This window comes from Rhinolophus sinicus, linkage group LG01 (genome assembly GCF_036562045.2).
Source record: "Rhinolophus sinicus isolate RSC01 linkage group LG01, ASM3656204v1, whole genome shotgun sequence".
In the NCBI taxonomy this organism is placed as follows: Eukaryota; Metazoa; Chordata; class Mammalia; order Chiroptera; family Rhinolophidae; genus Rhinolophus; species Rhinolophus sinicus.
Genome location: NC_133751.1, coordinates 9,887,776 through 9,899,835, shown reverse-complemented (window position 1 = coordinate 9,899,835; position 12,060 = coordinate 9,887,776). Strand labels below are relative to the sequence as shown.

Below are 12,060 nucleotides of genomic sequence, written 5' to 3'. Positions count from 1 at the left end.
CCACACAAGAGACACACGTGAAGAACCTGGCTCAGGTGACTAGGGAGACTGCGCCACTAGACCCCACAGGACACCTACTACATAAGGCCACTCTACTAAGACTGGGAGACATAGCAGCCCTACCTAATACATAGAAACAAACACAGGGAGGCAGCCAAAATGGGGAGACAAAGAAATATGTCTCAAATTAAAGAACAGAACCAAGTTCCAGAAAAAGAACTAAACAAAATGGAGACAAGTAATCTACCAGATGCAGAGTTCAAAACACTGGTTATAAGGATGCTCAATGATTTCAGTGAGAACTTCAACAAAGAGATAGGAAACATAAAAATGGAGCTAGAAAACATGAAAAATAACCAGTCAGAAATGAAGAATACCTGAAATAAAGAATACATTAGAGGGAATCAACATCAGATTAGATGAAACAGAGATTCAAATTAGCAAAAACACCCAATCAGAACAACAAAAATAAAAAAATTAAAAACAAACAAAAAATAAAACCAAAGATAGTTTAAGGGGCCTCTGGGACAACATCAAGTATACCAACATTTGCATTATAGGGGTACCAGAAGGAGAAGAGAGACAGCAAGAACTTGAAAACCTATTTGAAGAAATAATGATGGAAAACTTCTCTAACCTGGGGAAAGACATAGACATATAAGTCCAGGTAGCACAGAGAGTCCCAAACAAGATTAATCCAAAGAGGCCCACAGCAAGACACATCATAATTAATTGCTAAAGCTTAAAAACAAGAGAGAATCTTAAAAGTAGCAAGAGAAAAGCAGTTAGTTACCTACAAGGGAGCCCCCATAAGACTGTCAGCTGATTTCTCAAGAGAAACTTTGCAGCCTAAAGGGATTGGCACAAAATATTCAAAGTGATGAAAAGCAAGGGCTTACAACCAATATTACCCTACCCAGCAAAGCTATCATTTAGAATCGAAGGACAGATAAAGAGCTTCCCAGACAAGAAAAAGCTAAAGGAGTTCATCACCACCAAACAAGTATTACAAGGAATGTTACAGGGACTCCTTTAAGATGGGGGGAAAAATCAAAATTATGAATAATAAAGTGGCAATAGCTACATATCTGTCAACAATTACTTTAAATGTAAATGGAGTAAATGCTCCAATAAAAAGACATATGGTGGCTGAATGGATAAGAAAACAAGACCCTTATATATGAGATTGGACAATTAAATTCATGAACTTGTTGCAAAGATGTTGCTAACCGTTTTTGATACAGAAGGATTATTCATTATGAATTTGTACCAACTGGACAAACAGTTAACCAAGTTTACTATTTGGAAGTGCTGAAAAGGCTGTATTAAAAAAGATAGACGACTTGAACTTTTTGCCAATGATTTATGGCTCTTGCATCACGACAATGCACCAGCTCACACGGCACTGTCTGTGAGGGAGTTTTTAGCCAGTAAACAAATAACTGTATTGGAAAATCCTCCCTACTCACCTGATCTGGCCCCCAATGACTTCTTTTTTTACCCGAGGATAAAGGAAATATTGAAAGACATTTTGATGACATTCAGGACATAAAGGGTAATACGATGAGAGCTCTGATAGCCATTCTAGAAAAAGAGTTCCAAATTGCTTTGAAGGGTGGACTAGGTATTGGTGTCGGTGTATAGCTTCCCAACAGGAGTACTTTGAAGGTGACCATAGTGATATTCAGCAATGAGGTATGTAGAACTTTTTCTAGGATGAGTTCACAAACTTAATTGTCAGACTGTGTATGCTGTCTGACTACAGGAGACTCACTTCAGATGAAAAGACACACAGATGGAAAGGGATGGAAAAAGGTATTTCATAAAAACAGAAAAAAAGAAAAAAGCTCAAGTAGCAATACTTATATCAGACAAAATAGACTTTAAAACAAAGGTTAGACAAAGAAGGATCCAGTAATCCCACTTCTGCCATTGAAACTGTAACATAGAGATCTTTATATTAAGGGAATCACATATATTTAAAAATAATTACAAAAGACTGTATCTTTTCTAACTCACATTACCTATAAGAGTGGATACTAAGATTATCTTCCTTTTTTTAATGAGGAAAGAAAGAGAAAAGAAATGATTTGCTAACAAATAAATTCATGGCAGAGTCAAAAATAGAAAAAAACAGCCATTTTCTGTTGGTCTTCTCAGACGCCCTTCATTAGCCTTCACACTAGCATTTTACAAATCTGACTATAATATTTTTCCTTATTAGAGCATGCAGACCCAGGGAAAAGCCCTGAGACTGAAAATTTACATCCATAAGCGGAGGGCAGGGAAAGACGGAATAAAGAGGCTGGCCACTCTAATGTAATTAATAAGAGTTTATTTAAGGGAAACTTATATATGAGGCATATTTTGGGTGGCTGCAGGATGAAATGGATCCCCACACCACTTGGCAGGCACCAAAGAATGACGTAGGGTAAAGGAGGGGGGCAGTCACAGGTACTAGTACGTGATTACACACTTGAACCGATCAGGACAACGGCCTGTTCCAGGAACCAGCGCATAGCAGGAGGCAGGGAGGGGTGTTGATTTACGTCAGAATGAACATCGATTACAATCAGACAGACTCTAAGCGGGGTTGTGCTAAGCAATCTCCATTCTGGCCCGGTCCAGCTCAAGGGTCAGACAGTGGTCATGCCTCCAGACTCCTTATTTTACAAAGATCAACGGCTTCTTTGATTGGGTGCACTTGAATAATTGAAAAATGAACAGCAAACCAATGTTTATGGTTCGTTTTCTCAAACAGATTCAACGATGTTACAACATGTGAGAAGTAATTATTTATTGCAATAGGTTACAAGAGACTGGAAACAAGTAATTAGTCTTACAATTTGTTGGAAGCAAAACAAAGTATTACTAACATTAAAAGGAAAAAACAACAAAGAAAGAAGTAATTAAACAAGATGGTATCTAGACAAAGGCACAGCGCTGTGTTCCACCACTGCTTCATACTCTGCACAGTAAATCCTCTCAGAGAGGAGAGAAGTTAAGATAAATAAGGCTTGCATTAGAAGCTGCATGTGATACCCTTGATATTATTGTCTTACAACAAAAGGCTCTATAAAATCCCTCTGGAGGAAAAAAGTGCAACATAAAACCTGTCTACAAACAAAAGCAACAATAGTAATAAAGACTCAAATATCCATTTGACATCTCTGGTAGGAATATACACAGTGCAAATACAGTGTTTTGAATTCAGCAAATGAAGTTTTTGACAGCACTATGAACTTTCAGGTTCAAGAGATACATTTTGCAGGAAGAGTTCACCCCGACCTTGAGAGCTGGAGCAAAAGGAGACTTGCAGTTGGTACCTAAGGGGATGAAATACCTAATTTTTCACCAGGTCATAATAATTCCCTTTGGGAAGAAGTGCTTTATCTGGAAACTAATTATTCCACCTTTTGTTACATCGTTCGTGCTTCTAAACTGCAGTTGTCTCAAACTTGCTTGATGTTGAATTTTGTAATGTGAGATAATAGCAAGCTGTCAAATGAGAACCCCAGTAGACAGACCATTTAAGCTGCTTTTATAAGAAGCATGTTGCTGAGCTAGCTGCCTTACAGTCTTCTTACATTAACCATATAAAACTGAGCTTATCTGATTGTGTATTACCCCATCTCAAATAAAGTCATGTTAAAGGAATTGCTTTTAAAAGAGGCTTTCAAACTAGTCTATCAGACATTTATAAAATCTTCATATAAAAGTCCACTTCTTTAATACACAAGAACATTTTTCCTTTAAAAAAATCTCATTTTTAAGCCAAAATAAATTACAACTTGCTGAAATACCCTTTTTAATGGCTCAGTGCTTATTTCAGATACATGGATCTATTTTTCGTACATCTTCAAAAATCAGAGATACTGAAACAATACAGTTAACTCTAAAATGACATGATGATACAACCGGGGCTCAGAAAACAGATCAAGCTTTAAGTCTTCAGGAATGAAAGACTGATATTCACCATCCCATCTCTATAGTCTTATATTATGTACATGTTAACAATCTATTCATTTAAAAAAAGGACAAATTTCATAAAACTATTTCAAAACTCAGAGCATAAAAGTGTAAAGAAACACAACATTTAATGTACAATCTATTTCATTTGGCAATGTGTAAACTATATTGAAAGATAAAAACTTATCTACAAATAGAATATAACACAAGAAAAATGTGATTTAAGAAGTGATCTCAGGTCCATAGTTCTTCAGTTCTTCCAAATTTGTAGATCAGAGTGCTACAAAAATATTAAAATAAATTGTGAGGAAAAAATACATGGAATAAGCAACAGAAAATTCATTTTCTAAATATGCTTTGACAGATACTTCACTGATCCCTTTGTATCAATTTCTAAATTAAAGATTGTGGTGGTGTTGGTCTAAATTTGCTTTTTTGTAGAGCAGTTTGCTGACCTTGATATCTGAGCTTAATTAAACACCCTTTCTTAAAGCCTGTAAAGTTATTAGATAGGAAACTCGTAAGGTAAAGGGGAATGTCTCATAGTGGCAGGCATTCTAAGATATCTAAGCTACAATAACCGAAGCATCTTAAAATGGACCATCCTGCAATTTTCTGTTCATTTAACAACTAATTATTGTACAGGTATGATTTAAAAAAAAAATACAGTGAATGCTGCTGCCAAGTGCCATCCAACGGAAAGGCAGGGATCTTCAATACAGGAAGTAACACATTGAACCTTAGTAACACTGTGTGACAAGTTTCAACTTGTTTGGTGCAATCACTTCGGTGTGAGCTACGGTTGAGAGAAGGTGTGTTTTAAAGTGTGCTGTAAATCATGGATCACGAACAATGCATTAACATGAAATGGGCAAATGGTTTCATCCTCCATCATGACAGCACTGCATGCCACACATCGCTTCTGGTATATGGCAGTTTCTGTCAAATAAAAATATGACAGTGTGTCCTCATCCACCTTATTCACCAGCTCTGGCACTGTGTGACTTCTGGCTCTTCCCCAAAGTCAAAATGATTCAGAACATCGAGGCAGCCGTGACAGTGCAACTAAAGACGCTCATGAAAGAGGACTTCCAGAACTGCTTCAGAAAGTGGCAAGAATGATGGGATAAGCATGTCCAAAGCAAGGGGGAATATTTTGAGGGGATTAATGGCAATGAGTCTTTTACTGTAATAATTTTTTTACTTAAACATTCACCATATTGTTTGATCACACCTCACACTGGGTACCGACTAAATGCTTGGAATGTGATTGTGAGTCAAAATGAGACAAATGTGCTCACTAATAGAGCTGAGTTTACTGAGGGAGACAACAAATCCCAACTGCAAAACCAAAACCAAAAACAAAAAACAATGCTTCAAAGGCAATGTACCAAGAAAGTGAAATAGAAGGATCTGACCTGGTAAGAGAGGTTTTCCTGCGGAAGTGGTGACTGAACTGAGATCTAAAACAAGAGCAGGAATTATCTCAGCAAAGCACAAGGGGAAAGAGGGAGAGGACCAGAGAGATGGGATACTCTGGAACCATGAGTTGAGTTGCGGGCATTTTGGATGTGTTGGATTGGAAACGTCTGTCACCCAAGAGGGGACAAGGAGGAATCTGTGTACATAGTTCCGACGTGGAGGTAAGATTCTGTGACTCATCGGCATATCGGCAGTCACTGGCGTCCTAAGCACAGAGGAGCTCAGCTAGACAGAGAGAAAGAACGAGCAGAGAAGAGAGTGCCTAGAATGGAGCCCTAAGAACCTTCAAAAATTAGTGGCCGGGGGTGGAGCATCAGCTTGCAAAGGAAACAGGAAGAGTGGCCAGAGAGTAGGAGCTGCACTCTGGTGCGTAGAACAGGCCCAGCACAGAGGACGCACTCAGCTGGCCAGACAACGTGGGCCTCCGGGCGGAGCACACAGCAGGTGCAGTAGTCACTTCACTGCCCACGTGAGCACAGGCTTTCAGACACACAGACAAGGTTTCTGTCCATCCGGCGTTTATGTGGATTCACCTACGACTACAAACGGCTGGATGGGAATTTAAATGTGCTCTCTAAACGATGTCTTCATGAAAATTTACTGTACCCCTAGAAGGCTGTCAGTCACATGTCAAGAAATACAATCACAAGACAGCAGAAAACTGTCCAACGTATTCCAAAGCCACGAGTGTCCAGGCCATGACGCAGTAAGAGGGAGCCCAGGCAGAGCCAGTGGTCTCCCTGAGTTGAGGAAATGGAGTTGAGAGTTCAGGGAGGCCAAAGCGGCTGGAGTTTGTCAGGCAGAGTTCAGAGAGGCACAGAGAAAGGGCGCTCAGATGTGTAGGGGGTTCCCCTTGAGTCTTTAATCAAGGGGTAGACGCATGTGAAGAAAATACCCAAGAAAAGGGAAAGACCCAAAGGGAAGAACAATTCCCAGAGCGGCCACAGGGCTGAGAGGGCTTCACAACGTCTTGAACACAGTGGGAAATCCCGGAACGCATGAAGCGTCAGGAAGGATACTCAGAAGTCTGTTGCCTTCGAAAGGGGGACAAGTCAGTCGCAGACTCACGCTGCTCTGGTCCAACCTAACAAAGCTTAAAAGCAAAACTCAAAAGGATCAAACTGTTTACAGTGACCTAACTGCATCCAGAACAAAGCTCAAAATATTTTAAAGAAATGCTCAAAAGTCCAGCCCCTACCACCTGCATGCAAAGCAAACAAGGAAAAAAGGCCCAAATAAAGAGAAAATAGAAATAATCAACAGGAACAGACTCAGAAATGACACAATTAGACAAGGACCCTGAAATAGTTATAAACACACTTCAGATGTTTAAGAAGGTAGAGGAAAGCATGAACATGTTAAGGAGAGATGTGAAAAATTTTTTTAAAAAGACACAAATCAAGCTAATAGAGATAAAAATATAATGTCTGAAATGAAAAATACATTGGATGGGAGGAATAGTAGACTAGACACTACAGAAGTAGAGATCAGTGAATTCAAAGATACAATAGAAACTATCCCAACTGAAGCAGAGAGAAAACAAAAACAAACAAACAAACAAACAAAAACGAAGCATTGGTAGGCTATGTGATGGCTTTAAGCAGCCTAATATACATATATTTGGAATCCGAGGAGGGCAGGTTGACAGAAAAAGTATTTAAAGAAATAATGGCTAAAAAGATTCCAAATTTGATGAAAACTATAAACCCACAGACCCAAGACAATAAATGAATCCCAAGCAGAAGAAATATGGAGAAAACTATACCATAGAATATCATAATCAAATTGCTTCAAACCAGTGACAAAAGCAAAATTCTTCAAGGCTTAGATCTTAATGATTTGGGGTGGGGTGGGAGGTATAATTTTACAAATGGAAAAATACGTAAAATACGTATCTTTACATTAAAAGACATTCACAGGATATAGGCTTCATTTGGGGGCTTTTTAGAAGATAGCCCCTAAAAAACACTTTTAATCAAAAGTGTTTTAATCAAAAACCCAATTCCCCTACCAGTTTTTGTATAAGACATGAATAGTCTGTATAAATTCTGATTTCTTTCTTTTTTTTAAATAAAGGTACCTGATATTTTTTGTTGTTATTTTAACAAAACACAGACTGTGGAAATAGCAATCTGGGTTCAAATACCAGCTTTGTATGTATTAGCTGGGTGTCCTTAAGGCAATGCTGAGCCTCACTTCCTCATCTATTAAATGGGAACAATTAAATGGAAATTAAATGGTAACACATCTAAAGCATCCGGCTTAGACTGTAACTAATCAAAGGGATTTATACATGTTCCATTGTGTATTCTGCTCTTATAAGAAAGGTGACATTTCTGTAAATGTTCCAGGTATGATTAAGAAATTAGGCAACTTACCTAAAAAATATAAGTGCATTTTGAAAAAACACAGCTAGCCCTGGATAAACATCAGTATCTGCACATACAAAATAAAACGGAAGATTACAAAAGGGAACTGGCAGTAACAAAGTCTCTGCGCCATTCGTAATGACATGCTCTGTATACTACACAATACTGCTTTATTCCTTAACTCTAAGAAATCTATAATGAAATTGAAATAAGAAAATGCCAGTCTCACTTGCCCAAAACAAAGGATTGGTCTCACAGTGAATAAAAGACAATGAACTTGGGTTTTCTTTTTGTCTAAAGTAATTGTTATGGTTCTTGCTGCATCAAAACTGTTGCGGAAGCAGTAGCTCATTTCTTCACTTCCAATGGCCAATTTATAAATACAAAATGTTAGAAAGATACAAATTAAATTCCTGATGATTTCCTAGTCTGTTCATTTGTTTTCTTTCATTAATTCAGGAGTTTTATTGTGCAAATCTGACAGATAGAAAAAGGGTTATTATAGTTCATTGTCATGTTCTTTCATTGAATCTTTCCTAGAGGAAATATTTACGTTGGTGCAAAAGTAATTGCAGTTTGGGGCAGCAGGATGGCTCAGCTGGTTAGAGCATGAGCTCTGACAACAGGGTTGCCGGTTCAACTCCCACATGGGTCAGTGAGCTGCGCCCTCCACAACTAGATTGAAGACGAGCTGCTGCTGAGCTTCCAGAGGGGCAGCCAGATGGCTCAGTTGGTTAGACCATGAGCTCTTAACAACAAAGTCACAGGTTCAATTCCTGCAACGGATGGTGGGCTGCGCCCCCTGCAACTAAAGATTGAAAACGGCAACTGGACTTGGAGCTGAGCTGCGCCCTCCACAACCAGATTGAAGGACAATGACTTGGAGCTGCTGGGCCCTGGAGAAACATTGTTCCCCAATATTCTCCAATAAAAAAAATTGGGGGAAAAAAAGTAATTGCGGTTTTTGCAATATTTTTAACCTTTTAAACCAGAATTATTTCTGCACCACCCTAATATTACTATCTTCAGAGAAAAGGAAAACTACTTAAATTTTTGTGAATATTTAACTTTTATAAAACTGTAAACGTTGATTAAAACTACTGGATAGGATGAAGAAACATTCAATTTTTACTTTCTGACATCACAGGAAACAACATAGCAGCATGATTAATAAGAGCTCCAAGTTTGAGCCACATCCCTGGATTTGAATCTTAACTCTACTACTGACTAAGTGTATGACTACGGGCAAATTATTTAACCTCATTATGCCTTAGTTTCCATCTCTGTAAAATGGGCACCTCCCCCAGAGTGTCAGAAATGTGTGACTACATATAGCACTTAGAATAGCACCTGACCCATAAAGTGCTACATAAATGTTAGCTAGTATGATTAATAGTTCAAGCAAATCTGTACAGTAAAAGATTTGAAATATGTTAGAAATGCTCTCTGAAGTAAAAGCATATTCAGTTTACAAACAGAAAAATATATTTAACGAGCAATGCTGTAGAAATATGAAGATGAGGTCCATAATCAAGAAATTACTCGATATGCACTAATTCTTTAAAGATTAAGATACAATCAATGAATGCACAACCTTCATAAACTGAATACTTCTCTACACACCTCTCAGGATGGATAACTGATTCCTATTTTCATAAATAGTAACTGGAAAATTTCACGAGTTGATACAAGTACCTATGCAGACTTTCCAAGGAAATCAATAATAGCAGCCCATCCTTCTTAGAGTCAGAGATAAAATGAGCTTAAAACACACTTCCTATATGATTCCACTTATATGAAATAGGCAAATCTATAGAGATGCAAAGTTGGGTAGTGTTTGCCTCGGGCTTGTGGAGAAGGAGAATGCTCATGGGTAAGGGATTTCTTTTTTGGGGTGATAAAAAGTCCTAAAAATGGACTGTGGTGATGGTAGCACAACACTCTGCTAAAAACATTGAAGTGTACATTCAAAATGGAATCATGATATGCAAATTCATCGCAATAAAGCTGTTTTTAAAAAAGCACTTTACACAAGCTGCATACTAGAACTATGTGCTCCATCAGTATTTTTAATTAACTAAAATAACACATTTTAGATATATTTGGTGAGCAGTATTATTTAAGCATTAGTCCACCACCGTCCTCTTGCACTGACTTATTCTGTGCCAAGTGAAAGACAAAAGTATCTCAAAGATCTAATATTGATCAAAGTATGAGATTTAAGGGCTCCTAACAAGAATATTAAAAGATCAGCTATGGGTCAGGACAGGGAGATGTGACAGTTACGCAGAGTGACAAAGAGATTCCAGAGAGAAAGGGGTCAGAAGATGAATAAGCTATTTATTATCTGAAACTGACTCTTGTCTTTGGAAGGAAGGGAGACAGCCAATGAAACGGGTTCTTCCAATGCTTCCAGAGGCACATGCTCAGACTGGGTCCTGCTTTTCAACCCAATCCTGGATGAAAAGCTCTGGTGCCTGGAACAGCCAGAAAACTCAGGATGGAGTATGAAGAGCTCACGTCACTGCATCAACAGGTTCTGCATGAAGACTACACACACCTTCGGTGTTGCCCTTAAAAAGCTCCTCTTGTATCTATGACTGAAAACCTACTTAGGTTAGAGAGAGGAAGTATTAGTGGAAGGAAAGATTGTGGTCCACAGCCTCTTATCTGAAACCCACGAGGCAAGGTATATTTTGGAATTCAGAATTTTTCAGATTTAAGAATGATAACACATTACATAGCAAACCCAGCTAGGTATGGACCAGCATCCCACAATCAGATACAACCACATTCCTGCAAGAAAACATCTGAAGATGTATTAAATGGAATAAAGACTATAATGAGCCCCACATCAGTTTAGGTGAGGTACGGCTGCCAAACTGTTAATGGAAAAAATGACTTTTAGCACTTTGGATTTTAGAATTGTGCATTTTAGAACTGCAGGCCTGTACAGGTTTCTTTTACTACTACAAGCATCAGTAAATGGGCCTCTAGTAGAGAGCCTAGCTGCTCAGGGTAAGGAAGGAAATCAGAAACTCTAGGGATGGCCGAGTTACACAGTCGTATCAGTGGCTTGCATTTCCTAACCAGGGTATCCCACTGCAATCAATGATCCCACTAAGGAATTTTATTCAGCGACTATGTACCTTCACACAGAGTCGTATCTTCAAGCTAACTGAGTAATTCAACTAAATTCCACTCCAGGTGGAGTTCACAGACTGAGGCAAATATGAAAGACATATCTGAATCCATATATATGAAATAAAGGAGGAATGAATACTTACTTTGGGAAACATATGCACCAAAAAGAATCCACATGGAAGCAATAAGTGACCCGAACATCAACATGAAACCAAGGAAGAGCCAAACCCGAGCACCTGTGTGAAGAAGAGGCTTTATGGTTTTGCCCATGTCTGCAGCTCTGTGCCTTAGGAATGAGGAACACTAGAAACACTGTTAACCTAATATATGTCATGCACATCAAAGACAGTCACATATTTACGCACACCTGCTGTCACAGTTACCTGAACGAAGATTAAAAAAAAAAAAAAAACCTAAAAGGGAAAGTTACCTTTCTTTTAGTGGCTACAGAATCTAAAAGCTGAATACACTAGGCAAGCTTCATAAGTAATTATTTGACTAAATTGATTAATTAAGCCCTAACTGAAAATGTACCCTGTTGTATATATGGTATTATCAAAGTAATTGCTCTATGAGAAGCAGCAAAGGTATTTCAAATAGCAATTACCACACAGGAATGAGACACTGCACATGAGTAAGGACCAATGTGTCCCCTTTGCATCACGCCATTACTCAGAACGGTGCAACCCCTGAGTGTGCCTAACAGACAGTCTGCCCTTCATTTTTGAAGCACTAGATAGAACTTGCACTATATGCACCACATAGAAATACATATAAACTGTATTCTAAATTTTAACTAGGTAAATGGAATAAAATGTCATACATAACTCAGTGAGGGTAAAAAGTATGGGCTTTGAAACCAGAGAGACCCAAGGCAAGTTCTACCTTTAAGCTAAAAAACTTTTGGTAAATTACCATGAAATTTTCTACAGAAAATAGTTAAGAGTAGCACAATCCACAGCAATGTCTTTGGAATATTCTTTAAAGAAAAATAATCAAATAAATTATTGTGTGTTCTACGCACAACATTTTCACTTGCTAATACATGCTTTCTTATTCTTTACTCTCCCCCATTCCTGATATCGCCTGCTGTGGC

General features: G+C 38.3%; 1 protein-coding gene across 5 annotated transcripts in view; it reads right to left on the bottom strand.

The window, feature by feature from the left end:
• Window positions 1-2,318: 2,318 nt before the first annotated feature.
• TMEM50B (transmembrane protein 50B) overlaps window positions 2,319-12,060 on the bottom strand; it is a 30,802-nt gene continuing 21,060 nt past the window's right edge. For all 5 annotated transcript variants that reach the window (XM_074325876.1, XM_019730215.2, XM_074325897.1 and 2 more), the window contains 3 exons: window positions 11,108-11,200; window positions 7,830-7,887; window positions 2,319-4,249 (listed from right to left, as the gene is read on the bottom strand). In XM_074325876.1, the coding sequence (XP_074181977.1) occupies window positions 4,204-4,249; window positions 7,830-7,887; window positions 11,108-11,200 (197 nt within the window). In that variant the 3' untranslated portion in view covers window positions 2,319-4,203. The remainder of the gene's footprint in view (window positions 4,250-7,829; window positions 7,888-11,107; window positions 11,201-12,060) is intronic.